At 44.2% G+C, this 14,874-nt stretch overlaps 1 protein-coding gene across 2 annotated transcripts in view; it reads right to left on the reverse strand.

Moving 5' to 3' along the window:
* The window catches only part of zgc:86764 (uncharacterized protein LOC797431 homolog), a 51,674-nt gene that overhangs the window by 21,185 nt on the left and 15,615 nt on the right, over positions 1 to 14,874 (reverse strand). For both annotated transcript variants that reach the window (XM_038792333.1, XM_038792334.1), the window contains exons 5-8: positions 11,017 to 11,187; positions 10,756 to 10,896; positions 3,798 to 3,945; positions 2,102 to 2,238 (exon numbers count right to left, since the gene is read on the reverse strand). In XM_038792333.1, the coding sequence (XP_038648261.1) occupies positions 2,102 to 2,238; positions 3,798 to 3,945; positions 10,756 to 10,896; positions 11,017 to 11,187 (597 nt within the window). The remainder of the gene's footprint in view (positions 1 to 2,101; positions 2,239 to 3,797; positions 3,946 to 10,755; positions 10,897 to 11,016; positions 11,188 to 14,874) is intronic.

Below are 14,874 nucleotides of genomic sequence, written 5' to 3' on the forward strand. Positions count from 1 at the left end.
TTGGGATGCTCATTTATTTAAAAAAATAACAGATGGCATTTGGAATTGTACTTCGATTAGAATCTACTAAAGATTCATACTATATTTGCTATTCAGATCAAGAACATGTACAAGTTTCCAATTTTGTGCAATTGCTATTTTGTAAATTATTCTTTCTCCCTCTAAGCTGCCAACAAAACCCATCGTATCCCTTGATATTCAAAATGATCAACTGGAGGGGTGGCATGTAACACAGTGGTTAGCACTGGGACTGTGGCGCTGAAGACTCTGGTTCGAATCCCGGCCCTGGGTCACTGTCCGTTTGGAGTTTGCATTTTCCCCATGTCTGTGTGGGTTTCACCCCCACAACCCAAAGACGTGCAGGTTAGGCGGATTGGCCATGCTAAATTGGAGAAAAATAATTGGGTACTCATGAACAACTTGTGCAGCTAAAACAAATGGGTTTATCACAAAAAAAAACCCATTTAAAAATAACTTGGCAATTCACCAACTGCAAGGAATCCAATTAAGTTATGGAGAATCACTTAAATAAATAGTACTGTTCATGTTTAGGATACAATGAGTTCCTTAGCAATAAATAAAAAAGTGTTAAACAAAAAAAGGTACCTAGCGGGATCCTATCGCATAACTTCAAAGCACAAACTTGCAAATGGGAAAAGTTAGTCATTGGACCTGACAAGTGGCAATCGAGTCAGATAGAAGGTCTCCACTTCCCAGGCAATTGTCATGCAAACTTTACTTGGGTACTTCTGGAGGGGTTAGAACATAGAACAGTACAACACAGAACAGGCCCTTCGGCCCTCAATGTTGTGCCGAGCCATGATCACCCTACTCAAACCCACGTATCCACTCTATACCCGTAACCCAACAACCCCCCCTTAACCTTACTTTTATTAGGACACTACGGGCAATTTATCATGGCCAATCCACCTAACCCGCACATCTTTGGACTGTGGGAGGAAACCCACGCACACAGGGGGAGGACGTGCACACTCCACACAGACAGTGACTCAGCCGGGAATCGAACCAGGGACCCTGGAGCTGTGAAGCATTTATGCTAACCACCATGCTACCCAGTACAATTCCACCCAGCGGGCTCCTCCACCCCTGAAGTTACAGTCCATTATTTACCAAATGTGTTAGTTTTGTATTGGTGCTCTCAGAGTGTGATGTTTTTAAAAAGTGTCAAAGATGACAGAATCTGAGTGGCAATGAACATAGGAACAGTATGCCATTCAGCCAGTCAAGCCTGTTCCACCATTCAATACATATGGCTGATATGGACACTTTTACCCACAGTATTCCCACAACCGTTATGTGTTATTGTTAATAAGAAATCTATCAATCTCGGCCTTAAACATACACAGGACTTGGAATTTATACAACCCTCCAGGGAAGAGAATTCAAAAAAATTCACAACCATCAAAATAAATTTCTCCTCATTTTGGTCCTGGTTCCAGAGTCCCCAACCATGGGAAATATATTGCCTGCATTACCCTGTCTATTCCTTTAAGTATTTTCAGGCTTCAATTACATCTCTTTAAATACTGGCCCAGTTTGCCCAATCTCCCTTCATAAGACACTAATCATCCCCAAACATTTTGTTGCACTCCAGGCAACAACATCCCTTGAGACAAGGGACCAAGGTTAGCATATTGCATAATCAAGCATATTTGGGCTTGCAGCTCCTGCTCAAATGTGTATTTTAGTAAAATTTGACTGGCTGACATCCTAATTTAAAAAAAACAGGCAGAATGGAACTCCAAAATTTGGTAAATTCTTACATCAAAAATTCTCAAAAGGAGCATAATTTTCTTTTTCCACTATTGCAATTAAGAATCCCTGTGCAGTGACAAACCTGTCCTGGCAATACACATTATTCCAGTTTTGCAGCAAGTTACTTCTTAACCTGATGACCAAACAAAACGGAGTGGAAAACAAAATTGCACCTGTTAATTGTGCAAACCTAGCACCCAAAATTGCATGTCAGCAGTAAAAGTGTCCGCAGATATTCATAGCTATACGTGGTGTGCAAGTGATAGCCAGAGAAATGACAATAACTGTTAGATGCAAAGATACAAGTTAACCAAGAATTAAGTACCTCCAGTTCCAGGAACACCTTCCACCAATGTTCCCATTTTTCAACATTAACAAACAATTCTTGGCACTTTTGGTAATGAAGGGTAATCTTTACCAACTCCTCATCATGCACTTTCAGCAATTCTTCCGTGAAATTTTCTGCACATGAATTACATTCAACATTAACAATTGCAAAGATATTTAATCTCCAATCTTACAGGCATACCTAGCTTCTAGCCTTCTACCAATGGCGCCCTACAGATAAAACAAAACAAATTTCACACAGCAACTCCTTGGTTTTCCAGTTCCCCATCATTCCAAATGAGGAGGTTTTACAATCAATACTGCCCCCAACTGCAAAGTGTATCTTCTAAAGATCAAATTTGAAATGTGACCGACTACTTCAAATTGTCCTATTATAATATACTGCCATTGACAGAAGTGCGGTTCGCCCAGAAAACAGCTGATCACAGTGCAGTATCAATAGCAGTGCAGTATCAATAGCAATAAGATGATACCATTACATATTTGCATAAGGCATAGATGGCTATATTTCTTTGAAGCCTTTGTCCTCAGCTTACATTGGAGAATTGGTCATCTGTCAAGAAGTAGAGGGGACATTAAATAGGACATTCAAGTTGGCAGGCTGTAACTAGCAGAATGCCACAAGGAGTGGACGCTCCAGCTACTAAATATACAGGGCGGAACGGTAGCACAATTGCTTCACAGCGCCAGGTACCCGGGTTAGATTCCCGGCTTGGGTCACTGTCTGTTCTCCCAGTGTCTGCGTGGGTTTCCTTCTTCAAGTCCTGAAAGACGTGCACTTGTTAGGTGACTTGGTTCTCCCAGTGTCTGCGTGGGTTTCCTTCTTCAAGTCCTGAAAGACGTGCGCTTGTTAGGTGAATTGGACATTCGGAATTCTCCTTTGGTGTGGCGACTAGGGGATTTTCACAGTAAGTTCTTTGCAGTGTCAATGTAAGCCTACTTGTGACACTAATAAAAGATCAAATTATTTGTGTAATTATCAAAGTAGAATGTATCCAAGTTTGTTGATTTGAAGCTAGGTGGAATGCAATGAGTGTAGAACTGAAGCAGCAAATAGATTTGTACAGGGACAGATAAAATAGTGGGAAACTGGGTAGATGATGGGAGTACATTGTGGAATTAATTGCATTTTAAATTCCCCAGCTGCTGTGGTGAGATTGGATTATTAGCTGTGACTGCTGGTCCATCAATCCAGTAATTTAACCAGTATTCCTTTAAGCACCAGTGTGTCGGATACAAGAGTGGTTAGTACCTCTCTTCTGCTCCACCCATCCAACCTAGAATCAGCACCTGGGTCAGATTTGGACAGACAGCTAAAAAGAGTAAATTATTTTTTACACTATCTAGAAGTGAGAGCCTTGCATTAAGCTATTGTTCACACTATCTAATGACCTTTAAATTGGTCTTCAGTATCAGTTGGGATTCACCCCCACTAGAGTTAGATTAAAACTGCCCAAACTAATTTCACACAAGATATATTGGTGCAGTGAAGGACCACTCCAATCTATACTATAACAAAAAGAATCAGGAGCATTGTACACAAAAATAAACAAAGGGTGACAAGTTTTTGAATGTCTGAAAATTAACCTCCAATGTGAAGTTGAAAATACAATGCAGCCATAAGTAGATGGTGTGAACAATTAGCTACTAAAAACAATTGAGGAATAATATACCATCTGACAGAAAAGTAAATTCTTCTCTTTGTTCCTGGCTGTAGAAACATTTATCCCAATACGTGTTTAGTTCTTGTCTGGTGCGAGTGATGATTTGTTTGATATTCTTGGTCTGCATTTGTTGAAGTTGCTCAAGCTGCAGTTGTAACTAACAAAAAAAAAGTTGAGGGATTACAAACCAACATCAGGAAATGTTTATTCAAAAGTTAAAAGTAGATTTCATTTGGGATCATCCACGAGCACGCACACATACACCACAATAGCATTACTACCCCTCTCTTCCCCCCCCCCCCCCAAAGCATAGAGCCCAACTACCCATACATTAGATTCCCTACCTTTATTCGTCACTTCCATGACATTAGTGGGAGGCGAGGAAAGCCCAGATACTGCCTCCGGACAAAATCCTGCACCCATTCTCCCCCTGGCAACTCTGACTCCACCTCTAGCTCTTCCAAGCTCTGGAAACCCTCCTCAAATGAAGAGATCTCCAAATCTCAATCCCTGCCTGCTGCCACCTCCTGAAGCCCCCGTCCAACCTCCCCGGAGTGAACCGGTGATTGTCACAGATCGGTGACCACACCGATGCCCCCTCCATTGGCCCCACACTCAGGGCTGCCAGTACCACTGGGCTTGCGAGTACAGAGCCAGCGAGAACGGCAAAGGAGCAGTTAAAGCCTTCAGACTCGTGCCCTTGCAAGATACCACCTCCACTCGCTCCCAAACCTCCCCTCCACCCACCTCCTAATCAATCGATATATTAACCGCCCAGTAATAATTAGTAAAGTTCAGAATGGCCAACCCCCCCCCCCCCGCCTCCACTCAAGTAGGACCTTCCCCACCCCGGGGCTTTCCCGGTCCATATAAACCAGAGATTGCTGCATTCATCTTCCTAAAAACTGCCGTAGGGATGAAAATTGGAAGACACTAAACAGGAACAGCAATCTCAGGAGGACTGTCATTTTCACAGTCTGTACCCTCCCCACCAATGATAGCGGGAGCACTTCCCACCTTTGGAAGTCCCCTTTCATTTGCTCTATCATCCTGCCCAAATGTAATTTGTGAAGCTGACCCCAGTCTCTTACCACTTAAATACCCAGGTACCCAAAACTCCCTCCCACCACCTTGAATGACATCTCCCTCAAGCTGCTCTCCTGCCTTCTTGCCTGGATCGCAAAAAACCTCACCTCTTGCCCATATTAAGCTTGTAACCTGAGAACCAGCCAATTCCACCAATATCCCCATAATTCCTACAATCTCCCCCAACAGGTCCGTTATGTAAAGGAGCAGATAGTCCGCCTATGTTCCAAAACCCCCCCCCTCACTATCCCCCGCCAAATGTTCGATGCTCGCAGCGCCATTGCCAAAGTGGGGAGAGTGGACACACAGGTCTCGTTCCAGACACGTGCTAAAATATTCCGATTGAACCTCTTTTGCCCTTACCACCGGTGCCTGATATAGCAACTGGACCCAATCCATAAATCCCTGCCCAAACCTTCCCAGGATCTCCTGCAGATATTTCCACTCCACCCAATCAAAGGCCTTTTCTGCATCCATGACCACCACCACCTCAACCTCACGCCCCTCTGTGGGCATCATTATTACATTTAGGAGCCGCCTAATGTTGGATATCTGATCCTCCTCTATTACCCCCAGAATACAATCCTCTATGCGTGTGGCCAAGATCTTTGCCAGCAACTTGCATCCACATTTCGCAGGGAGATTGGCCTTTTCGACCCACAGCTCTCCAGATACTTAGCTCGTTTCAAAATAAGGGAAAATCGATGTCTGCGATAACATTCGGGGGAGCACTCCCGGCTCTTTTCACTCATTAAAAGCCTTTATCAGAAGCAGCCCCGAGACAGCACGGAAAACGTTTTGTAGAACTCAAACTGGGTATCTGCCTGGTCCCGGGGTTTGCCCGACTACATCGTCCCCAACCAGTCTATAACCTTCCCAAGCCTGAATGGGGCTCCCAAACCCCCCTCTCCCTGTATCCCTCACCTTTCCCTAGCTCTCTCACCACCTCCAGTTTCCTCAGTTGGTGCGCCAGCATCGTGCTAGCTTATTCCCCATATTCATAAACCACCCCCTTACCCTCTTCAGCTGCCCCAACCACCTACAGGTCTGTCCAACTTGCCCGCTCAGCCTTCTCCTTATGGGCCTGAATTGAGATGAAATCCCCCCCCCACCCCGATAACCACCTTCAATGTCTCCCAAACCACTCCCACTGAAACCTCACCCGTATCATTGATCCTTGTATATCCACGAATGGCCTCCCTCACACGTCTCCTCCTCCACTAGCAGCCCCACATCCAACCTCCATTGCAGGCTCTGGGCCTTTCCTTTGCTAATCTGCAAGTCCACCCAGCGCAGGGCATGGTCTGACACGACTATTGTTGGATAATTAGCATCTACTACCTCAGCCAGCAGCGTCTTATCCATATATCATAACAAAAAAAGTCTATCCGGGAATACACCTTATGCACATGATAGTAGAACAAGTATTCCTTACTCCTCGGCCTCTAAATGAAAACAAAGGCAAGAAGTAAAAAAAAAAAAACAAGCCCCTCCCAGGTCCGAACACAAAGACCCACCCCTCATCCCTTAACAAAGAACTGTAAATCAGCCTAAACCCAAAAGAAACAAAAACGAAAAAAAGAAAGAAACCCGAACACCAAAACCCCCAAAGTTTTCCAAAGTTCACAATACATGCACTCCAGTTCTCCTCCACCCAAGTTCAAAGTCCTCCTTCGCCTGCCAGTCCAATCTCCATGAAGTCCACTGCCTCCTCCACCGAGCCAGGAGCACTCATAGGTGAGCCAGGTACAGTAGACCAAACTAACGCCCTTCTAGTACATGGCCGACTTGACTTTATTAAAGCTTGCCCTCTTCTTTGCCTGCTCTGCGCCCAGGTCCTGGTACACAAATCTCGATGCCTTCCCAGGTGCATCGCCTCGTCTGCCTGACCCAGCTGATGATACATTCCTTACCCAGGAACCGATACAATCGTACCCCCGGCGGCCCCACCCACGGCTTGTGTATCAGCACCCTGTGGGCTCGATTAACCTCCAACGCCGGTCAAACGCACCTCCCCAACATACACACCCGCATCCATTCCTTCACTCTCCTCCAGCAAGCCCACGATCCAGATGTTCTGCCTACGAGAATGGTTCTCCAAGTACTGCACTTCCTCCATCAGTTGCTTCTGCTGGTCTCACATTAGTCGCATGTCATAGAGGTGGACTGTTCCTCATGCCCCCCTGCCAGCTCCTCCAACCTTTGGATCACTTGTCCCTGGGCTGCCAGTCTCGTTTCCATGCGGTCAACCACTGTCTTGATAGAGTCCACTGCCCCTGCCAGGTCCTCCAAACTTTCCTTCCGCTGCTGGGTGAACTTAGAAGCTCACAACTGATCCATTGACCACTGGGCCAGCAGGACTGGACCCTGCCCATCTGCCATCTCCACATGCGTTGCCCACTCCTCACTCGCCTCAACCAACTGGTTTGCTTTTTTCCGGGCACATCTGGTCCACAGCTCCATAAAGCTGGGGTCACTCTTCTGCTCTCATTCCTACACCTTTTTCCTGCAAAACTCCTGCTACAAACCGGGGTAAAGGCCACAAAAAGACCACCATGAGGGGGAGATGTCAAATATGCGACCACTCACTCCATGGCCGCCACTGGAAGCCGGGAATCATCTTTCAACTAAGAGGGACCACAACTCACACTTGCAAATCCAGAACAGCAATGTTCTAATAAAAATCAATGTGAAAAGGAATACAACCATTTAGCCAATCTAGGAGTTGGAGCCGCTAAGAAACTCAAGATGGCCTCTTGTTTCTCAAAATTAATTTGGAATACTTAAAGTGGTCATGTATAGAGTGGCTTGCAACCATTGATTTCATCAATTAAAAGATAAATTGTAATTGTTATAAGCGATTAAGTCTGCTGTGCTTCTTGCTTTCCTGGTGAAGCAATCTTCTACCTTGCTCGAGCAGATTTTGTCCTGCTTTGGTTTGGAGGTGGCCAGCACGTCAGCATATAGGAGTGGATAGTGGGGGAGGAGATGGGCTCAGTTCAGGGAGTGACGGCAAAGTAGGTAGAAGAGCTAGGGCCAATTGTAGAGGAGGTTTGGAGCGAGGTACTAAGGAGGGTGAACGTGACCTCAGCTAATAGTATTTTGGGCACACTTCAAAAGCTAGTATTTTGTGCACACTTCAAAAGCTAGTACGAGCCATTTTTAAAAAATGAAGTGGAAGATAGATGTGGTCTGTGTTTGAGGGAGACAGCATACCATGCGCACATATTCTGGTTGTACTCAAAGTTGGTGGGCTTCTAGAGGTTCTTTTTTGATATCATGGCAGCAATCCTGAACATGGGGTTGGAACCATGCCCACCGGTTGAGATTGTTGGGTCTAGGACAGTGGTTCTCAACCTTTTTTAACCCATGGACCCCTTTTCCTCTTAATTTTTTTTTGTGGACCCCCATAGCCATTCCACAGAATAAAAAGCTTCTTATATTTTTCACTAACAAAAAAGTAAAGGAATTGTATCAAATATTAAAGAAATAGTAAATGATTATGCTTTATTTTGAAGGAAAACTAATTTATTGCAAATAAACATATTTAACAATTAAATTCTATAGAGCATTATGTACACGAGTAAATAATTCATAATAAACCATTTTAAGATAGGCCTAAGTGAGTAATTAAGAAAAAAATGCAGATTTATCCAATGAGATCCCTGTGGTTGATGCTGCTGAGCGATTTTTTTTATATTTGGCTCCATCGCGGTCAATGATAGTCGAAGAGCACCCTTTTTCACAATGTCGAGTCTATTACGAGCTTTTGATAATAAGTGAAGAACACGACTAAATCCTGATTCAACAAGGTAAGATGATGGAAAAGCTATAACGTAGAGCTGTGCTTTATCCCAGAGTAGTGGGTACTTTTTAGCAGTGTCATTTGTTTTCCATATATTATGCTTCCCATCTTTGAATTTTGCGTGCAATATTTCATCACTTTGTAATTCAATGAGGGTCTCCTGTAAAGAAATGTCTATATCGGCAGCATTAACTTCAAAAGGAATTGCCACCCAAGTTGGTATATCCATCATGTGTAGGTCACTAAACCAAGCTTGCATATTTTCATGCAAATTTTCCAAATATTCAGCATACAATGCAAGGTCATCATCGTGCAAATCGCTGCTAATAGAGGTCAAACAAGAAAACTGTTCAAATGCACGACGTCTGATATTAATTTTGTACAGCGGCAGTTTTCTCAGAAAAGCAGTAATAGCACCTTTACTGGATATGAGATCAGAATGTTTTCCTTGGAGCTGTTTATTAAGTAAATTGATTTTTTCAAATATATCAGATAAGTAAAATACATCACATTTAGCTGCAAGCAGTTGTTCTCCAAGCTGGGTGTTAGCCAGAAATAAGACAATAGAGTCCCAAAGTTCAGTAAAACGATGAAGACAATTCCCCTTTGATAACCACCTCACCTCAGTATGCACTACAAGGCGTTCAAACTCTTCTCCATTTTCTCTGCAGAATTCACGAAAGAGGCGATCTCGAAGAGAATTTGATTTAATATGGTTAACCACTTTTATCACAACACTAAGGGCATCATGCAGACGTCCGCCCAATTGCTTTGCAACTAAGTGTTGACGGTGTATCACAGTGTATGCAAAATACTTCGGGGACAGCCTTTTTCAAGAGTGTAATAAAACCTTTGTATTTGCCAGTCATGGATGGTGCACCATCAGTAGCACATGCAATTACATTTTTGAGTGGAATATTGCTTTCCTTGAAATAAGTAACAACTTCATTAAAAATTGTTTCACCTTTTGTGTCTCTCCTAAGACTTCTGGCAAAGAGCATTTCCTCTCTGGGTCCTTGATAATCTATAAATCTCACATATGCTAATAGAATGACTTCATTATCTCTTAAGGTAGATTCATCAAGTTGGAGGGCAAACTGTTTTACTTGCAAATTAGCTATTAATTGTTTTCCTACATCCTCCGCCATTTCATCAATGCGTCGCGACAAATAAAAAAAAGATAAATTTGCACCAAATATTTATGAACCAATACTTTTAATATCTCTTATCTTGTTGTGACGGAGTTTTGCACAGAACTGAAGTGACCTGCTTGGGTCATGTCGATATTTATAGCTCCTGAGAGTTGATAGTTTCAACCGAAATCGTTTCTGCTACTAAAGAAGTTAATGCCGTTAATCCTTCCTTCATTAGCGTGGTAAACTAATCCAAGGGAGATTAGTGGGACAATTAGGGCCACAGCAAATGCACCTTTTTGGTTCTGAGCTCCTTCAACCCTCAAGGTAAATTAGATAGATTATAATCTCTCTTTGACCTTTGTCAGTGCGAGAGAGAGAGAGTCTAATTTGTTCTGAAATAGAATTGCTCTATGGACCACTAAAATATCACCGTGGACCCCCAATTCGGTATTTTATTTGTGTGGACCCCCAGTAATGTTACATGGACCCACAGGGTCCATGTGGACCCCGGTTGAGAACCATTGGTCTAGGATGTACCGGTGCTCCGGTCGGGGGCAGGGACAGATGCTCTAGTCTGTCTCACTTTTGGTAAGGGCGCGCGGATCCTCTACTGGAAGTTGACTTTGCTGCCAAGCACTTCAGCATGGCAGGATGACCTGAAGTTTTTGTTACTCAAGAAGGTCATTTTTAGGTTTTACCGTAGGTGGTGGCTGTTTGGTAAAGAGTCGGTGGAAGGAGGTGTTAGTTTACTTTGTTATGGGGGGCGGGAGCGAGGGAAAGAGAGAATTACTGTGTCTTTTTAATGTGTTAAGTTTGGTTTCGTAACTTTGTAAAAAATTGTTTAAATTTAAATTAAAATATTTCTAAAACAAACATCTGCTGTACTATCCATGCACAGGTGAAAATTAACCAAGTGCATGGTGCAGGATTCAATACCAACCGCTGTATTGACTTGATGTAGGGAACCTGTTGCACACATGTTCTGCTTCTCCAAAGGAATTTGTAAAGTGTGCCACAGAGAACAGATCTGCTTTTGAAGAGACTCTTGTGTAGCCAATAATTCTTGCTTTTTCACCTTTAACTGAAAGAAAATGAAGTGAGATTACAAAATGTGAAGTGAACATTTTAGTCAACAATCTTGGGTATATATACAAATTTAGTATGCAAATATAAAATCTAGGGAAAGTATTGGAGAGCTAACCTGGTGACGAAGCACCTCCAGTGATTTAATATTTTCATCGGAGAGGAAAAAAAGATTCTCCTCCTCAAGGACTGCATCCTTTTCAAATGTGGTATCAGGGAAATGATCAATTTCGGTCATGAGCTTTGTGATATCATTCCGGAGTCCAAGGAAAGTAGCTAAACGATGCTCCTGTTGATAGCAATCAAAAAATGATTCTGGTGTATCGTAACGAAACCTGTAGCTATGATGAGAGTTACTATTGTTGCTCCACTCATTAAGATTGAGGCACAACCCAGATCAATATATGAATGTTAACTTTTAAACACAGATTTAAAAAAAGTTGGACTCTAAATGGTTGGCATAGTTGATATTAGCTAAAGCTGAAGAGTCTGTACAAGACAGAATAAATAGTTCAATTTATGTGAAACCGGTGGATAGGACAAGTTAACAAAGGGATGGTGCAGAGGTGTAAATGGGGGCAAAAACCATTCAAAAGCAAATAAAAAAAACAAGTTGAAAATGTCAAGGCCAGAAGACTGAAAAGTGCTCAATTGAAAAAGGTACAATACTGTTCTGAGCTTCATGGGACCATGCAGGAAATAGAGTGGGGCAGAGAATTAAAAAGGCTAGTCAGCTGAAGGCTTGGGGTTATTAAGGACTGAACAGAGGTGTTCCACAAACGCAGTCACCCAATCTGAACTGGTGATTCCCCCTTGCCCATTTAAGCTTAGTACTTTTTTGAAAATATTTTTATTGATATTTAAATTAACAGTAAACAAGAAAACGAGAAAAAACCTGGGTTTCACACAAAGGATCGTACAACGACATTGGTTTGAACAGCCAGCCAAGGCCCCTCCTTATTACCATTGTCATGACTGGGGCTCCCAACGCTGGATAGTATTTACATTTGTACAACAATGTTTGATTTTCAGAACAGTCTGTTGGTTTTCACTAGGATCCCGGTCACTTAGTGGTAGGTGGTTCGGACCCTCTTATTTAGAATTTGATCCATCCAGTCTGGTGCTTTCCCCGATTGCATGGAGTTGATGCACACCACATGATTTCGCCCAGCCCTTGGGGTGTTTCCAGCGACTATTTTTTGTCTTCCCCAGTGCCTGTATGTCCAGCCAACCGACTAACTGTTCCATCCCCCAGACCTCCGGGTGCTCAGAGGATAGCCCGTTAAAAATTTGTGAAGGCGTTATTGAGCTCGTTTGGGTCTGCTACCATCCTACTGTTACTGTCCCCAATCTGAGCTCTCTTTCACAGCAGTTTTCTTAGCTGATGCACCAGCATGCGGCTGGCTTTGGCTCCATTTTCGTAGAAGGCCTCTCGTGCCTAGCAGAGCTGGTGGACTGCCTACCTGTGTGGAGAATTCCATCTGCAGCTTTTCCCTGTTCCTGTCCGTCAGCAGCCTGGAATGTGGCCCATTACAAGAGCAAGGTGTACCCTGCCAGGTTGAGGGCTGATTTTGCACATTTAATTTGGCCCAGCGTTTGGCCAGGTCCACCCCAGTGTCCTGATACACATGGATGGGATGTCCCTCCCACTCACCCATCTCAGGACCCATTCTCTCTTGATAATTGTGGGACTTGAAAATCATCGCCCATGGAGGTTTCCCGGCCCTGGGCTGGTGTCAAAGCGACCCATGGGCACGATCCACCTACGGGGCTTGGCGAAGCCCTCTTTACTGTTTACCGAACATCTCAAAGACGTATTCAGTGGGGGTTTTCCTCTCCATTCCCTCTGGCAGCCTCACTATTCCAAATTTTGGCAGCAAACCCTATTTTCTTGGTTGTCGATTTTTTCCCTTAGGCCCTTTTGAGTCTTGATCAGGCTCGTCACTTGGGTCTCCATTGGTCTGTGACAGCCTTTGCCAGGTCTCTAGTTTCAATTCCTGAGCCTCTAGCCACCGCTCCATTTTGGCCATCGCCTCCCTCATGGAGGCCGAGGCCATGGCTGCCAAGAGGACTCCTTTCTGTTCCTCTGAAGCTCAGCGGTGATGAATCCCATGAACTTGTCCATCAGCACCTGGGTCTGCGCAGACAACAGTGGGTTCAGGCCCTTCCCATGCCACCTCGTGCATCTCCAAACTCCAAGATTGAAGTTTCCCATCCCTGGTCTGCCTTCTTGGTGGCTGGCGCTTTCTCATTTTCCCCTCAGACATGGTCTGCTGGATTTAGATCTGCAGGTTGGATAATTTTGGTGCCCGTTTGATGGGGTTACAAAGTTGTTTTCAGTTTTCATAAGGGAACCACTTTGCATGCGACCACTCACTCCATGGCCATTACCAGAAGTGACCGTTTAATACGATTATTGTCACAATGTGATACTAACCCCATCTGGGAGAACACCAGAGTTGATTGTCTGCCTGGACGCAGAAAAGGTCTTCAACAGAGTCTTATTGAGGTATTGGAGTGGTTTGTGTTAAGGATTGGGTTCACCTCATGGGTGAAACTCCTGTACAATGCACCCAAGGCAAGCGTTCGGGCCAACAGCACCAGCTCTGAATACTTCTAGCTGCACAGGGGCACCAGGCAGGGATGCCTGCTGCCCCCCTCCCCTCCTCCCTCCTGTTTGCCGTGGCAATTGAACTCCTGGCGGTTGCTCTGCGAGACGCAAAAGGCTGGAAGGATATCCGAAGGAGGCAGAGAGCAGAGTCTCACTATGTGGATGACCTGCTTCTCTACATCTCGGTCCCATGGAACAACTTGAAGGAAATCATGAAGCTCCTGGAAGAGCTCGGGGCCTTTTTGGACTGCAAACTCAACCTGGGCAAGAGCGAGGTAGGCCCGATGAACCCAAAGGGGGAGGGATGGAGCTGGAGGGTCTACCATTTAAACTAGCCCAAAACAAATTCCACTACCTGGGGATCCAAATAACCCATGACTGGACATGGATCCACAAATGGAATCTGACCAGTCTGGTGGAGGAAGTCAAAAAGGACCAACAGACGGGATATGCTCCCGCTCTCCCTGATGGGGGGGGTATGCAGACGATCAAGATGAATATACGGCCAAGGTTCTTTTCTTGTTCGGATCCATACAGATCTTCAGCCCCAAGGCCTTTTTCCAAGGAATAGATGAAATGATTATGGCATTTGTGTGGGTAGGGGATTCTGAACCCTCAATACTACCACTAGGCAGCAACAGCCAAAAGAGGGAGGGGATGGGTAAGGGAACATAGCAAGGAAAGGGTGAAAACGGAGTCCTTCTGCACAGAAACGACCCTCTGAGCCCTAGCCACAACAGTGCTTTCATCCCCCACCAGCAAAGTACACATCTAGCACAGTGGTGGTAGCTACATTATAACTTTGGAACCAGATGAGACAACAGTTCGGCTTAACAGAGGTGTCCACCATGGTCATCATCTGCAGTGACAACAAATTCCCACCAGCCATGCTAGACGTCACTTTTAGAAGTAGAGACAGGACGAGGGGACCCTAGCGATTAGGGATACCTACATGGGGACAGACTTGCAAACCAGGACGAGCTGACGGAAAGGCTAGAGATACTGAACGCACAGGAGCTCTGATATTTAAAAATCAAAAACTTCTATAACGCATCTATATCAGAAAGGCCCAAGATGGCGCCCGAACAACAAAAGGTGGGTTGGGGGAATGAAAGGCGAACATGTAAATTGTACATACGAACCATCTTGTCCACCTATTGTACAGCGTATAGATGCAATATTCAATAAATATATTTCAAAATAACAAAGAGGACAGGGTGTTGAGGCAGTAGGGTCTTGGGGAATGTTTGGCTTTTGTAAATTGTAGCTGGTCTACACAGACTTGTTATTTTTGTATTGTATAAAAGATGAAAAACCAGAATAAAGAAATTTTCAAGAACAAAAAAAATTGATTATTTGCTTGCC

Source organism: Scyliorhinus canicula, chromosome 3, assembly GCF_902713615.1.
Source record: "Scyliorhinus canicula chromosome 3, sScyCan1.1, whole genome shotgun sequence".
In the NCBI taxonomy this organism is placed as follows: Eukaryota; Metazoa; Chordata; class Chondrichthyes; order Carcharhiniformes; family Scyliorhinidae; genus Scyliorhinus; species Scyliorhinus canicula.